This window comes from Danio aesculapii, chromosome 11 (assembly GCF_903798145.1).
Source record: "Danio aesculapii chromosome 11, fDanAes4.1, whole genome shotgun sequence".
In the NCBI taxonomy this organism is placed as follows: Eukaryota; Metazoa; Chordata; class Actinopteri; order Cypriniformes; family Danionidae; genus Danio; species Danio aesculapii.
The window spans coordinates 41,240,254-41,257,956 of NC_079445.1; the positions used below are offsets into that span (position 1 = coordinate 41,240,254).

Sequence of the window (17,703 nt, forward strand, 5' to 3'; positions counted from 1 at the left end):
TATTTTTCATTAAGAGAACAATATTTTCGTTGTATTATTATAATATTTATTGTATTAATATTTTATGTTTTCACTGATAGTATGGGCAATAAATAATCAATTGCAGTGATATTCAGTTATTCTTTCTCCAGTTATTGATCTCCTATCAAATAAATTGATAGATTTTATTATTTGACAATTGTATAAAAATAAAATTGGGTTCACACTTGTGATCTTCGCGCCCAAAAATGTCCACAAGGGAAATACTAAGGGTTGCAGTATGAGGTACACTTGAGGGTTAAACAAATACTCTAACAATAAAAAAACAAAAAACTCAAGTTCTGGCACATTACCTGGTGAAATATCCAAGAAAAGAGACTTCCAGATTGTATACTGTAAGGGCCCCATGTACTTGGATGTGGGAAAGTCTTCATAGGTGAGGTTGGTTTCGTGGATCTTTCCCTTTATTCTGTGGAGATACAGGACAACAACTGCATTATTCAAATTCAACATTGGCAACCCACCAAGCCCCAAGCAAAGGAATCCATCTCCAAGTCTAGATCCTGTTTCCAAACACTCGTTTTTAGGGTATTCTACATAGCTGTGCCGGCCCTGCAAAGTCAAACAGCTCAAATTCACCATTGGGAGCGAGGTCAATCTGGGCAACGCTGCAGATCACTTTCATTAGTTCAACCCCAGCATTAATCATGCAATTCCTTTTCCCATATGGCTAACTCATTCCCTGCTCGTCATTGCCAAACGACTGCAAACACACCCATTCAGAAATGCAGATCTCTCAGAAAGGCGTAACGTCAACATAAAACAACATGAATCTTTTCTTCCCTATTGTAACCTTTTCCAAACTAGAAACAGCTTCTCCAAAAATGTAGGGTGGAGCTTGATTTGGTCCATGTGGAACTGATGTGTATGGTTGTTGTTTGCTATTGATGGATCTCATGCATGTGATTGGTTTAGAGATGCTCATTCGGGGTAATTGTGCGCTCGATAACCGAATATTAACAGTTAACTGGTCAGATTATTACTAAAATATTATTGAATTTTTAAAAAATTATAATTATTGCTGTGTCTATTTTGTGTCTGACACATTACATATTGCATTTTAAAATACTGATTTATTTTAACATGCGAACATATTAACAACAGAACATAACATCTTCACGCACCAGCAGTGTTTCCAACAGCGTAGAAATAAAGAATAAACAAAATTAAATAATAAAATAAATAGGCCTGCCCTAGATATTTTTCACTTAAATGACCGATTTAGATTACAAAACAAAACACTGACTGAATCCTTTTTAAGAACCGGTATAGGCTGGTTTTCTTCCGTTAAATAAAAACAGCAGGCTACCTCAAATCGATCGCTCCACGGAAAATATGCATTTAATTAATCCTCTGCTGTTATACTTGTATCACAAACCTCTGTCAACATCTTTAATAGAAGACATTATTTTAAAGATTATGTCTTGAGCGTCTGGTTTTACCTTAGAGCTTGTGTGCTTTTATTTCCTCTGTCCTGCTCACGGTTCATGTGCGCTCGCTCTGTGTGATTTAAGACAATAGCAATGACTTTTTGTAAAGTATAGGCTACTATAGCATATAACAATTTTGTTGTTTACATATGATATTGCATACATGTTTTATAAGCTAAAAAATGAAAGCCTCAGTTTGGTGCACAGTTATCATTATGGCTATTTTATCATATGCCTATTTTATTAATAACTGTAATTTTCCAATTGGAAAAAAGTTGGATTGTTGGTTGTACACTAAATCATCACAACTATAGGATTTTTGTTGTGTTTATGAGGGGTGCCGGAGCACACTCTAATGGAGAGAAAACCCAGATGCTCCGACTTGTGGCCGGCTTGTTTCCAAAGCAGAGCACATTTCAGAAAGTTTTGTTTCGTGGCTTCTTTCTCCAATTGTGCAAATAAACAGAAGTGTTTAAGACGTGGATCCAGGACAGATGAAATCAGCATTGCGCTGGTTTGGCATCAATTCGTCTGTCAAACTGTGACCAGCAATATTCTTCTTTCATTTTTCTTCTTTGGCAAAATAGGTCTGTAGGCACATGTGGTTGCACATGTTACTATCCTGCGAGTTAACAAATATGTGTTGCACATTTATGCTGGCAATTAAAATTATTATTTTTTAATCGTTTAACTGACACCATTAATCGGTTAAAACGCACCCTTTCGCTTAACGGTGAATCAGTTGTTTTGAGCATCCCTAGATTGGTTCCTGCCACCAATCAGAGAGAAAATATTAAAAGAGGGAGGGGGGTAGGTATTTTTAATACAGATTATAAGGGCACATACAATAAAAAAAGATGTGCATTAATAAACCATAATTAAGACAATACAACAAAGTCATTTTTTAAATAATCCAATGCTTTCACTTAGCAAAGATGCATTAAATTGATCAAAAGGATTTAGCAAAAGGTTTTCATTTCAAATAAATACTTTTCTATTAACATAATTCATAAAATAATCACAAATAAAATGCATAAAGTTTTAAAATAAATAAATAAATAAATAAAAAGCATTTTTAATTGATAATGTTCAACTCATAATAAGCACTGAACACTGAAGACTGATATTTTGGCTGATATTCAGAAAAATCAAAGAATTAATATATGAAATATAAAACAAATATTTGAAATCGTAATAATATTACACGCAACATTACTTTTTTTTTATTGTGCTTTTGATCAAATAAATGCATCTTGGCCAAACAAGAGTATTTATTTCTAAAAAATAAAAATCATGCTTAATCTACCCCTCAACTAACCTTAACCTACAGTGGTCTATTCTGCAGTCATCTTTCTAACTGGCCGCCTGTGTCATATAGCAAAGGGTAATGGTCACATACATAAGTCAAATAACCTGACTTGCCTTGGTAGCTTCCACCAGCAATACCCTCCACGAATCACTTGCTCCCTGACCAGCATTTACAAGAAAAAAGACAAAACGTTTTTAGACCAGAGAATCTCAAACTACCACACAAAACACCCTGAACATACATACGCTCATCTCCGGGTCACACGGCTTTTTTAGTACCTGTCAGACGTCAGAGCGATTCCCTCCAGGAATTCGTGATGGCTGGTTTCACCGAGTCGCTCCTGCAGGATCTGGATGCCCTCTTTGACATCGCGGAGCTGCTGGCTGTAGCGCTGGATCTTGTGTTCGATATCAGAGAGAGTACGCGCCGTATCCGCCTCCAGTTCCTCCAGCATGCTCTTCTGCCGCTCCCGAAGGAAACGCTGCAGCCGCTCAAATGCCTCGCCGATTGTGGCACGAAGACTCTTTGCAGATGACTGGAATGCAGAGAGGAAAAGGTCCCATGAAGTTAAAATAACTTTTTTTAGATGTTAATATTGTTACTTTTTAGGATACTGTAAGAAATTCGTCGGCCTGAACTTCCAATCTAAATGGTGTAGAAATGTTCATTTCCCAAAAGGGTTGAATTATGATCAAAGTAGACAAGTCAACAACTTATTGTCTCTGCATTATTGGAGATGATCACATCTAGAGCAAATTCTTACCAATTGTAATGTAATGTGTATTTATATAGCGCATTTATCATCACAATCAAGAGGGGGGGGGGGGGGGGGTCACCATATATATATATATGTATGTATGTATGTATGTATGTATGTATGTATGTATGTATGTATGTATGTATATATATATATATATATATATATATATATATATATAAACACAAATTTATTGTCAGTAATTTAAGAGTCATATAATACATTGCTTTTAGATTTTAAATTACAATCACTATTATTACTATCATTAAAAAAAATGAATGCAGGGCCACAGAGGGACGTTGAGGACTATCATTAATTGTGAAAAAAAAGTGCCTCAGACACATTGACGAGGAATAATAGTCACTGTAAATGGCAATAGGCTGCTTCTTTCTCAAACTTTATTGAAGGACAGCTTCCATTGAGAATACATGATTACACATGCAGACGTGCAGAAGAGGATCTAGACACAAAAGAGAACTGCGAATCTAGCCAACAAACCTCTCTACGGACAACAAAGGAAAATAAAAGTGGAAAGCAGCAGAAACTGAGGAAGCCGATCATCTCCATTAAAGTGTAAAGAACATCAGTTACAGTCGACGGATCAAAGATCTGAAACCTCAAGGTCGACTCAGAAGCCCGATGGCCATCCATACAAACAAGGCAAGTTCAAAAACGTACTTTCTTCGCCTATAACAAGAGCTGGAGAAGAAAAACCACAGACTTCAGCCAATACAAGATTACTCCTATAACAAATGAAATAAAGGACTTGTTCCACTTCTGTCTTTGCGAAGGCAAAATGTGATTTCTCTGCCACTGGGAAAGATGAAATCCTATTAAGATCTCGTCTCTCTCTGGCGTCATTTGCATGGGCAGAATCAGCCCACCTGGTGTCGCCTGATGGATGATTGGGGTTTAGTGATGCTGAAGTGCTGTTGGTCTCCCCACGGGCCGTTGTCTCGGATGGGGTCTATTTAAAGCCAGTAAACACGTCCCGTGAGCTTAGCGAGACTCTGGCCTCCCAGCAGCTTGTTCTCCGCGACATCTGCTAATCAGACACATCTTTCCTTGGGGTCTTTCATTCAAATTCGACAGCGACTCTTGAGACGAGGGGGTCTGTCAGCAAGCCTGCCGCTGAGCTAAATCTAGTGCGTGCTAGCGGGAGGTGGCAACAATTTAAAAACCAACCAGGCTTATATGAGCTAGATGCATCGCTGACATGCTAAAGCTGATGCATAGCGGTTGTTGGAATCACTAAGAGTAGCTGTATTAGCAGTCAATTTGTAATTAGTAGTAGCTTGCAATTAATTGAGAATGAATTGATCAATAACGGTGTAGCTTTGGAAATAAATGTTCTTTTGAATTGAGTGTTTATTAAAAAATCTGAATGCATTGGTTCACAAAATAAACATGAAGCAGGGCAACTGTTCAGAACAATGATAAAAATAGTTTTACTCTTACTCTAACAGCATTTTTTTTTAAGTTGTCAGTCACCGACAACATATTTGAAAATATTTTACTTAAATTTGATTACCCTCATAATATTGTATTACGATATACACTCACGGCCACTTTATTAGGTACACCTTACTAGTACCAGGTTGGACCCCCTTTTTCCTTCAGAACTGCCTTAACACTTTATGGCATAGATTCAACAAGGTACTGGAAATATTCCTCAGACATTTTGCTCCATATTGACATGATAGCATCATGCAGTTGCTGCAGATTTGTCAGCTGCACATCAATGATGCGAATCATCGATTCCACCACATCCCAAAGGTGCTCTATTGGATTGAGATATGGTGACTGTGGAGGCCATTTGAGTACAGTGAAGTCATTGTCATGTTCAAGAAACCAGTCTGAGATGATTCATGGTGTGTTATCCTGCTGGAAGTAGCCATCAGAAGATGAGTACACTGTGGTTATAAAGGGATAGACATGGTCAGCAACAATACTCAGGTAGACTGTGGTGTTGACACGATGCTCAATTGGTACTAATGACTCCAAGGTGTGCCAAGATATATCCCCCACACCATTACACCACCACCACCACCACCACCAGCCTGAATTATTGATAAAAGGCAGGATGGATCCATGCTTACATGTTGTTGATGCCAATTTTCTGACCCTACCATCCTACCATGAATGTGGCAGCAGAAATCGAGACTCATCAGACCAGGCAAAGTTTTTCCAATCTTCTATTGTCCAATTTTGGTGAGCCTGTGTGAACTGTAGCCTCAGTTTCCTGTTCTTAGCTGACAGGAGTGTGGTCTTCTGGTGCTGTAGCTCACCCGCCTCAAGGTTGGACATGTTGTGTGTTCAGAGATGCTCTTCTGCAGACCTCGGCTGTAACAAGTGCTTATTTGAGTTACTTTTGCCTTTCTAACAGCTGGAACCAGTCTGGCCATTCTCCTCTGACCTCTGGTAACAAGGCATTTGCGCCTACAGAACTGCCGCTCACTGGACATTTTGTCTTTTTCAGACCATTCTCAGTAAACCCTAAAGATGGTTGTGCATGAAAATCCCAGTAGACCAGCAGTTTCTGAAATACTGTCCATTTCTTGCCAACATTTGATTGCTGTTGAGACCGTACATTAAAATTCCCTTAAGATTAAAATGCTTTTTTAGATGCTAGTAAGAGCAATGATGCTTCTCTTTTGCTTTTCAGTTGATACGCTTGAGCTCATCCACTATCGCTGGCAGAACTGTGATTTTTAAAGGGAGGAGCTACTCTGTGTCCTGCCCATGTTTCAGTTGAGATCGCATCAATCATCGAATACAAATGAACATTTCAAAGCACTTCAGGGGACCTTTAAACACATGGCCACTGTTCACATGCTAAACAGATATAGTTGTGATTGGATGTGAAGGTCATTGGTTCACCACTCTTCATCGCTGTTCACCAATTGCAAATACAGATACACGGACACTGGAACATTTCAAAACCCACGTAGATCAGCTTGTCTGTCTATGAGCTGACATATGAGCGATCTGCTGATGGATCAACTGATCTACACGGCTTTGAACTTCCCAAGTGTTTGCACTTGGTGAACAGCGATGAAGAGCTGTGATTGATGAGCTTCACGGCTATTTCTGTTGAGCATGTAAACATAATGGCCAATAAGCGATGTTTAAGTACGCGCTCAACCGCACTCAAATGTTAGCGGGAAATGGACGTTTCAGTACCATTTGGTACAGAACTCAATACTTTTGACAAGCCTATCTACACTTTCTCTGATTGTCTTTGTATTTTGCTCAAAGGAGACATAGAAGTCCCATGCGTTAGGGCTTACCTTACTGTAGCATACCCAAAACATTGATTGACATAAAAACTAAATATCAAGGATACATTGTCTCTCAATTGACGAGATATCTCGTATCAATTGCAAGAAAAGGGTTATTTTCGAAGGATCACCTCACATTGGAGATGGTGTAATAATGTTTAAATATTCTACTGTGTGTAACAGGAATAAACTACATTTAAATATATTTAAAATATATATATATATATATATATCTATTTTAAACTGTAATAATATTACATTATTTCTAATCAAATAATATAGCAAAGGTGAAAGACAGAATCAGCTGACTTTAATATTATTTCTAAGCGACGTGCCTGCTATATTACAGTATTTGGTTTACTCAATAAATCGAGTTGTGGAGAGGCAGTGCTGTGACAGTGAATGTAAAATAACCTGCCGTCCTCTTATCTCTGCAGGAGAGTCTGGGCTGCGGGATGCATTTGGCATTGATGGTTTTGAATGTCAATGTCAAGCGTCTGCCACTCCGTGAGCATCTTAAGGCACAGCATCAATAAATCCACACAGGATACGACTGGCTGGTCAATGTGAACATCTACATTTTTAGTGGACAGCCTGGGAACGAACTGAAAGATAAACTCTTTAATCTGCTTTCAAGATAAATACGCAAACTGTAAGATCAATAAAATGAAAACGTGGCCTGCTTCCAGAAAATGCAATCTTCTGTGTGATTTTAAGTCGACTTAAGGAACTACAAAGAATTTGTTCTTCAAAAATTGGGGTCGGCGATTCCTAGAAACCGGAGATTTGATGCAAAAACTACTTGATGATAGCACATTAGGATTAGATTAAATTGTGTACAGAGGATCTATATGAGCAGTTGGAGATGAGAGGTTGAAAAAACAAATAATAAAAGAGCTTGATGACATTAGACCTTTCAGATGCGGAGTGGGTTATTATATTGTGATGAAAGGTTATGATTGTTTTTTTCTCTATTCTGATTAATCACTCACTATACAACAGGACCATTAACGGAGTAAACAGTGCTGTTTCATTTCGTGTTGACAAGTGGGACATAGAGCTGAAGAAAATGTGAAATAAATAAAAGTTATGATAAGATTAGATAAGATTAATTGTGATTAATCGCATACAAAATAAAAGTTTGTTTTGATAAAATATGTGTGTATTACATTTATTATGTATACGTGATACACACATATATACACAGAAACAAAACAATTTTGTTATATAGATATTTAAATTGATAAATAACATTAAATATTATATAATATACATTTAAATAATCATACATATATCATTTCTAATGTTATAGATTTCTCAAATCTATTAATTATTAATAACTATTAACTATTAATAATTTTTATTTTCATTTTGCAAACTACCAATGATATTTATGCTAAATTTAAAATAAAAATACCGTCATTTAGGGTATTTTTGGCATAAAACTAAAAAAGGCATAATTTTTCTGATGTTTCTATATATTTTAAGACAATACAATACCGATGTTTTAAACTTTAGAAAATTACAGAAACATTATCAGACATACTGTGAAAATGTCCTTGCTCTGTTAAACATCATTTGGGAAACATAAATAAATAAATAAATAAAATTCAAAGGGGGTCAAATAATTCTGACTTCAACTGTATAATATATATATTATCATTTGATCATTTGTTAGTTTGCATGAATTTAAGATTTGCATTATGAAATTAAATTATCTTACCACTAAGCTACTACTGTAGAAAAGCTGTCAGCAAAATACTGAACTTCTTTTTTCTAGGGTTGGGGCTTTCATGATCCTGTCTTACAGGTTATTGTACATAGATCGATTAACATCATTGCGTCACCACGCTATCCATGTAATTTCAGGTGTTTCATTTTTAAACTGCAGTTTCACTTTCATTCAGGAACATTTCATTCATGCCCCCATAACAAATTGAGGTATTTGATGCGAGCATTAAGTAAGGACTGGTGGAAGAGTGCTCTTTTAATGGAATTTGATATCGCACATTGAATGGAAAGAAAAAACCTCTGCATTTCGCGACGCAGGTGTCTGTGGTCCTTTAAGTTAATAAAAAATAAATAAATAAAAAATAAAAAAAATCACTGTTTACATGGTAGTCTAGACTCTAAATCAGAGTACTGTCTTAATCATATTAAAATCAGAGCATTGGTGTCCATGTACGTACTTATTGAAAGTGCCAGATGCTGCATTCCTCTGCGTTTAAGTTGATTCCATGACCCATAAAATGTGTCCTTAAGTTTGACTTGTTTCCCCTCTTACACGCACCTTTTGTAAAGCATCTGCTTCACGTTGCAGTGTCAGAATCCTTGCCTGTAAAATACGCTTTAGAATGCTTAGTTTAAGCAAATTTGCTGAACGCGATCATGCGTGCTGATCTGAAGAGAGCTGCTCTCGCTCACCGAATGCGCTGTACTGCGTGCGTTGTGTGCTTTCGTTCCCTAAGCAACAAGAACAAACGCCTGACATCGCCTGTCTGTATTCCTCAAAGTTGTTTAGAATTAAATGTTTAGAGATGGTGTGACAATGCGTACCTATGTGTGTCTTTGATGCCCCCCATGATGCTTCCTACGTCCTTGTCACTGTACCAGTGGCACCGAAATAAGGCACCGAAATTCATATGCCGATTCGGTCCCGGTACCGGTGACAAAAGTACCGGTGCTATAATGGCACCGGGTTTCTGTACCCAACCCTAGATATAACCAGAGATATTGTCTGTTTTTATTCCTTTTTTGTCATTTATTTCTCATTTGCTGTATACTTTATTAATTTGATGATGTTAATATATTACACATTTCATACACGTGCTAAATGCTTTGGCAATACTGTACAAAATATCATGTTAATCAAGTAACCTGAACTTGAGGGAGAATAAGAGCAGCTTTTACCAGTGGGTTTACATGGCTCCTGAATAGCATACAAGTAAGAGAAATAGTATATTTCAAACCTGTGGGAGACACAGAAATATACTGAAATCTATATACACAGTTGAAGTCAGAATTATTATTCCACCTGTTTATTTGTTTTGCACAATTTCAGTTTATCGTAGAGATTTTTTTAAACACATTTCTAATCATAATAGCTTTAATAACTCATTTCTAATAACTGATTTATTTTTATCTTTGCCATGATGACAGTAAATAATATTTGACTAGATATTTTTAAAGACACGTCTATACAGCTTAAAGTGACATTTAAAGGCTTAACTAGGTTAATTAGGCAGGTTAGGGTAATTAGGCAAGTCATTGTATAATGATGGTTTGTTCTGTAGACTATCAAAAAATCTAGCTTAAAGGGGCTAATAATATTGACCGTAAAATGTTTTTTAAAAAATTAAAAATCTGCTTTTATTCTAGCCAAAATAAAACACATAAGACTTTCCACAGAAGAAAAAATATTATCAGACATACTGTGAAAAATTCCTTGCTCTGTTAAACATCATTTGGGAAATATTCATTAAAAAAAAATTCAAAGGGGGGCAAATAATTCTGACTTCAACTGTATATACACATACATCCATACATACATATCTATATTATATGCAAATACCACCATCACACACCAGTGGAGCTGTGCGCAGAGCCATAAAACTATACTCTGAAGACTAACTAAAGACAAATAAGACCCACACCAGAGGTCAGCAATGTCAGGAAGCTCTTCCTCCGCAATAGTCCACAATCCCAAACACAGAGATGATTAAAAAAAGAGAGAGAAAGGCAAAGTGACAGACAAAGTTGCAGTATTGACTGTGGTGTCTCTCTCCACTGATTAAAACAAGGCGTCATGATTAAGGACCTGCTCAATAAACCAATTTGCTTGTTGGAAACTCAATGTCAACATAATAGAGAGAGTGAGAGAGAGAGAGAGAGAGAGAGAAAGAGAGAGAGAAAGAAAGAACGAAAACAATGAGCAAGGGACTGGGTGAGAGACCTGCTGTGAATCTGTAATGGTTGTGGTGGGCAGTAGGAGCTGTTTGTCAGCTGCGTTTCGATTTGCACACAACCAGATGTGGTTTAATAGAGTCCCATCAGAGGTGAAATGCAGACGTGGTTTCAATATTAAACCGCAGTTATTTGAACTGAGCTGCTGAACGTGTGTTGGTCCATCAGTCTAGAAAGGACAGTCTTAAAGGGACAGTTCACCAAAAAATGAAAATGTTTTCATCGTTACCTCACCCTTTAATTGATCAAAACCGATATGTGTTTTTGATAAAAGATGTTTTGAAAAATGCCGGTGGCTGGTTTCTATTGACTTCCATAGTATTTTTTTCTTGCTATGGAAGTCCTTGTGTGCAAGCAAACAGAATATCTTCTTTTGTGTTCACCTGAAGAAAAAATAGTCACGAGGGAGAGTAAATGATAAAGTCATTTTCATTTTGAGCAAACTATTCCTTTAAAACATTAAGCAATAAAAACTTCAATAGCATTCATGATGATGTGAATCTGATTACAAAGGAGTGGAACACTATTTAAGCAGTAAATAGCATTCACTTCAATGGTTATACGTCTCGGCCTCTTCACTCTTGTGTATTACTCCGCCCACACGAGTGGCAGGCAGAGGACTACAGTTTGACAAATATTGCTGCTGTTGGGCAACATATTGTATTCATGAGGCTTTTTTTAGTGGAGAATGTAGTTGTTTAGATTGCAACTATGCAGTTTATTTCTAAGGATAGTGCCTATTTTAAATATTTATACAGCGAGTCGGCATCCATCAGCCTGTTGAGCAGAGGAGTTAGACCATCCACAAGATGGTGACAGAGACCACATAATAAGCATTTAGAGGAGAAAAACTCAGCGTAAAACTACAAACTACAGCTTATCAAATCATTACAGAACATGGAAGTGACATTTTAAGTCGATCTCTCTCTTTTGTATGTTGTGGTGCTTAGGGTTGTCACGATCCTATTAATTCATCTTACAATACTATACCAGCTTAAGTATCACAATACCAAGTAGTATTGCGATACTGTCATTCATAACTCAAATTATGTCAGATTTACTATATTTACTATATTTACTATATACTCTTATTATTGAAAAAACATATTATTTGCACATCACTTCAAGATACAAAATATACCAAATGAAATTTGTTACAAAATTAGAAATTTTTCAAACAAAATATGGCTATATGAAGTGGTCAAAAACTGTTTCAATGTTTCCTGTTGCTATTTTGTTTTGTTTTTATCTATTGTTTTTTTTTTTCAGTCTTAACAATCCAACAATCCAAAGTAATTCAAAATTTCACTCTGTGAGTCGTTCTTTTTAAGAGATGGTTGTTGTTGGTTGTTGTAGCTATATTAGTTGCTGTAGCTCATATTAGGGCTGCTCGATTATGGGAAAAATCATATTATATATATAATCATAATCGTTTGGTCATAATTGTATAATTGTAATCAAGATTATTCAAAACGATTATCAGTTGAAGTCAAAATTATTAGCCCTCTTGTGATTTTTTTTATTTTTTTATAAATATTTCCCAAATGATGTTTAACAGAGCAAGGAGTTTTGAACGGTATTTCCTATAATATTTTTTCTTCTGGATGAAGTCTTATTTGTTTTATTTTGGCTAGAATAAAAGCAGATTTAAATATTTTAAAACCTATTTTAAGGTCAATATTATTAGCCCCCTTAAGCAATATATATTTTGGATCGTCTGCAGAAGAAACTACTGTTATACAATGACTTGCCTAATTACCATAATTAAGCCTTTGATTCGCACTTTAATCTGAATACTAGTAACTTGAAAAATATCTAGTCAAATATTATTTACTGTCATCGTGGCAAAGATAAAATAAATCAGTTATTAGAAATGAGTTATTAAAACTATTATGTTTAGAAATGAAACAGAAATTGGGGGGAAAAGGGCCACTAATAATTCTGACTTCAACTATCTATATCTATATATCTATCTATATATCTATATATCTATATATCTATATATATCTATATATATCTACATATATATATCTACATATCTCTCTCTCTCTCTCTCTCTCTCTCTCTCTCTCTCTCTCTCTCTCTCTCTCTCTCTCTCTCTCTCTCTCTCTCTCTCTCTCTCTCTCTCTCTCTCTCTCTCTCTCTCTCTCTCTCTCTCTCTATATATATATATAGATAGTATAACGAGATTGAAACTGACACCGTTGCTATTTTTAGATCCCGCGGTATACCATATTACAGTATTACCGCCCAAGCCTACAAGAGAATCATTTAGATACTAGCTCTTAAGTGACGTTTGTGAAGTAGCAACGATTTCTGCTGTTCTGAAGTCAGCTACAGATGTGAATGAGTGGCAGAAGAAAGTAGTTCCTCATACAAAAGGATTTTTAATCTCTCGTGTTTGATTTTTTATTTTATATACACAATTATGCCGTCAAACTGTTGTATAAACACAGTATCACACTCGTAGCAGTGCGATATAGCTGTATATCCTCACTGATGCACACAAGGTCTTTTATATGAAAGTTACCTTATAATTTTTTTCTATTTATTTAAACCTTTAGGAATTACACACATTGACTTTCATAGTATAAAAAAAAGTATTACTATGGAAGTCAACGGTTACTATCAACCAGCATTTTTCTAAATATCTTCTTTTGTGTTCAGCTGAAGAAAGAAAATCAAATATGCTATGGACAAGGGTGAGACCTGCAAATACTGGAATATCCCTTTAAAAACACATGCAAATAATCAACTTTTACTCTATTATGGTTAAACTTTACACTCTGCAATGACTCCGGGTTAACGTTAATTCAGTCGTCGGTGCTGAATTGAAATACATTGTGCAGTCCTGAATAACAGTCAGAATAACATGATAAACTGCGGAAGTTTACCTTGGTTTCAGTGAGTTGCCTCTGCAGTAGCTGTAAAGCCTCCGTATGACCCTTCTCACTGTCCTGTAGAGTCGCCAGCTGCTCCTTCATCTCCCTCTGTAGGAAAACCACAGTGCAACACATCATGTCATTTATTGCCCATTAATCCAACAACCTCTGACCTGAAGTAATTAGTCTGAACCGCTTCCAAAGCCTTCCTAAGAGAGACGCCACAAGCCTGACAGCAATAAATACGATACTACTGACTCTACACACGACTCTTCAATGCATGATTGGCCAAAATAAAAACCACCTGGGGATGATACAGCAGGAAAGCGCTCTCATATTTAGCATTTCTTCAGTTCATAGAGCATGCTCAATGGAAATGAGCTCCACTGAGATCTTAACAATGAACATTTTTTCCAATTGGCTTTAACACTGACCTTGTCCTTGGCCAAATTCGACATAGCTTCCCAAGAGCTGATATCAGATAAAAGCTTTTTATGACTGAAATTGGCTATATTGCCATTCAGCCTTTTCATGCATGGATTTGATTCAGACAGGAAGCTTGAAATTGTTAGAAAGGAACAGTGAAAGGTGGCTTTAGAGTTGGGGGGTAGAGCAGAAATTAATAAATAAACAGCGAGTCTCCAGAGAGGTTTGTGTCAGGGAAAGTGGGTCTGTGCTGCAGTGGACGTGGCAGAATCAGGACGACGGGGCCACGTTTGCTTGCCTGGAGGCAGAATAAGCACAGGCAGAAGCCCCTTTACAATACTCTCTAATACTAGATAATCTCTATACTATCAATTTAGTAGTATGGCTGACTGATTTGAGGGGGAAAACAGTGTTTTCTAATAGAAGCCGGCACCTATTTGCCGTGTCTCAATTTGTCTACTTATACTACATCCGAGAAGGATGTGCATTTTTGTATTTATATTGTAAATGTTTTAATATGGATGAATGATTTGAGGAAAAAAATAGTTGCAATTTTGTAATAGAATGTACATTGTAAAAAATATATGTAAATTAACACTTTCCTTATTGTGTGATTCACACTCACGAGTGTTTTGCATTTATTTACAGGTGTGAATTGCATTATGGGATGCTAATCTCTGCTCTTTTGACTTTTGATGTTGAAAATTCAACTCTACAGTTTAACAGTGACTTTTATTGACATTTTAGTAGCTGTACATACAACCCCAAATCAGAAAAAGTTGGGACAGTATGAAAGATGCACATAAAAACAGAAAGTAGTAGGGATGCTTCGATCAGGATTTTTGCAGCCAATTTCGAGTACCGATTCCTTGTCATGTTGATCGGCCGATACGGAGTATCGATTCTGATGCGTCAAGCTTTAGGTGGCATAAAGCACATTTTGCCTACAAGTATGAACCTTAAGACTTTAATAATACCACTGAACTAGGGCTGCGGGATATGCACAAATCTGACATTGCTATATTTTGTTTTGCTGCGATATATATTGCGATATGAATAGAATTTCACCATATGAATTGAATAGCCTTATTTGGAAAGATTTCATTCATTTAGATAAATGATTTAGTAATGATCAAGTCTTTTTCTATGCATTGGTTAGCATAAAATATGTTAAATTACAAGCATATATAAACACAACAGAGCAAAGATAAAAGTTAACTGAACAGTGCTTAATGGTTTTCTAAAGAGTAATCGGGTACAGAAATTGAACAATTAAACATAAAGGTTCATACACATTACTACTAATATTCCATGACTTTGAAAAGCTGTCGAAAAACCGCGGAAAACCAAAAAGATTTTCACTCGCAAAAATAAATTCAAAACCGCCCAATTATTGGGCAGGAAACCGCCCAATCTGGCAACACTGTCTGCGCTTGAGCAGTGCGTATTTGAGGGCGCGCAAGAAGCTTTGTGCACGAGCTGAGGAAATCGGCACACAAGCAAAGAGATTTGCATGCTGTAGGCTTTTACATGAATGCGATCTCGACTCGTAATACTTTGCTCACGACATTTGTCATTGAAATAACGCCACAGATAGTTAGTAGATCTGTGTAAAAAAAGGCCCTGCGCCACAGCTGGAAAAAATCCTAGAGGCAAACACTGTAAACACATTAGACATTGTGAATTGACTCAAATACTTAACTGAACACTTTTTATTTCTTTATTTGTCTGTTATAAATGGCAAACAAGAGGAACTTAACAGTAGGCCTTTTAACATTATACTTCAGATTAGCACAACGGCTGAATCACAAATGGTGACAGATGAGCTGTTGCATGATGAATAACCAACCACTAAATGCTAAAAGTGTAATCAATAGCTGATGTTACTGTTCCAGATGGAAATGAACACCAATGAAACCAGGTCACATATTTTATAAACAAGCCCATCCTGAAAAACATACCCATCCGACATTCCGGCATCATGTTGTAGTGATACACTGAAAGTGATCTAGATGGAAAAGAATGCTGTTGAAACACCCATTATTAAAACTATGTATCTTAATAACCCATTTCGCTAAAATTACAAAGTAAACCATAATGTTTCCAACAGCCTTATCTGAGTGCAATGAGACTCAAATACTAGCATTAAAGCAATAGTATCCTCTTCCAACACATAAACTGACGAAAACAACTAGTTTCCTAATAAAAGCACATTACTTCTGGGAAATGCACTCTACAAGAATCAAAATGCCCTTCCCAGCATCCAAACATCGCCTGGTTTCGCTGTGCATACCTGACAGATGAGAGCTGTCTTTAATGCATCAAGCAAAAGCAACATAACCAGCCGGTGCACTTCGAAAATGAAATGCAAATGGTTACTGGATCATTATACACCATCAATTTTGGTATGTACCATTTACCTCCACCTTTAAAAAGCATATGCGGAGAACTAACAACTTCTTGAAACCGAGATTTGCCCAGCGCTGAGAGATGAATCACTTTTGGCAGTGAATGGAGCTCGCATGGTTAAGATGTGGAAACAAAGGAGGCAGTGTGCTGGTTTGAGCTGCGTGGAGAGTATATGGAGCACTGGAGGTCAGAGGCGGCCCACGTTTATATCAATCTGAGCGGGCGAGAGGAAGTTTGACATGACATTTCCCCAGGATCCCACATGGCAGGGGGGAAGAAGGTCACTGGAAGTCAACTGCAAGACTGAAACTTATTTTACTCTAGCTTTACTCTGTGCTTGAGCAACATATTCTGAAGAAAATGGGAGCAGCTTAGCAGTGTAACGTAATGTGTATTTATATAGTGCATTTATTGTGCTTGGCCATACTCCCAAAGTGTTTCACAAGGATCCCATACTCCCAAAGGATCCCAAACTCCCAAAGGACTCCCAAAGTGTTTCACAATCATGAGGGGGTCTCACCATACCACCACCAGCGTGCAGCATCCACTTGGATGATGCAACGGCAGCCACAGGACAATGGTGTCAGTGCGCTCACCACACACCAGCTATTGGTGGTGTGGAGACAGTGATAAAACCAATTCGGTGGATGGAGATGATTGGGAGGCCATAATCATTAAGGGCCGATGGAGAAAATTTGGCCAGGACACCAGAGTTACACTCCTCTTATTTATAAGAAGTCAAAAGTGCAATGAGATTTTTAATGACCAAAGAGAGTCAGGACCTCGAAAGCTACTGCCATATAAGGCATATGTGATAAATGACATCAGTACATAATAACCGGTTATGATTATTACTGAACCGATACCAAATAGTTCACCTCTGCATCGCAGTGCATCGAAGAAACAATTAATTTTGACACCTCTGCTGACAGTATAGTGTCCCCTTCACTATACTGGGGCATTAGGACTCATAGAGAGTGCAGGTTGAGTGCCCCCTGCTGGCCTCACTAACACCATTTCCATACGTGAGCATAAGCTCTGACATTGACCAAAGTTGACAGCAAGGCAACCCATTGAAAGCAATGAAAGCAATGGAATCAATCAATCAATCTCTCTATCTATCTATCTCTCTATCTATCTATCTATCTATCTATCTATCTATCTATCTATCTATCTATCTATCTATCTATCTATCTATCTATCTATC

General features: G+C 36.9%; 1 protein-coding gene across 3 annotated transcripts in view; it reads right to left on the reverse strand.

Annotated features, from left to right (window-relative positions):
• Positions 1-17,703, reverse strand: part of trim62.1 (tripartite motif containing 62, tandem duplicate 1) — a 97,712-nt gene that overhangs the window by 18,326 nt on the left and 61,683 nt on the right. For 2 of the 3 annotated variants that reach the window (XR_008838519.1, XM_056467987.1), the window contains exons 3-6: positions 13,674-13,769; positions 3,057-3,313; positions 2,892-2,936; positions 333-448 (exon numbers count right to left, since the gene is read on the reverse strand). Coding sequence is in view for 2 of the 3 variants with exons in the window: in XM_056467987.1 (XP_056323962.1) it covers positions 333-448; positions 2,892-2,936; positions 3,057-3,313; positions 13,674-13,769 (514 nt within the window). In the remaining variant the exon portion in view is untranslated. The remainder of the gene's footprint in view (positions 1-332; positions 449-2,891; positions 2,937-3,056; positions 3,314-13,673; positions 13,770-17,703) is intronic. The other variant, XM_056467988.1, reaches the window with a different exon arrangement.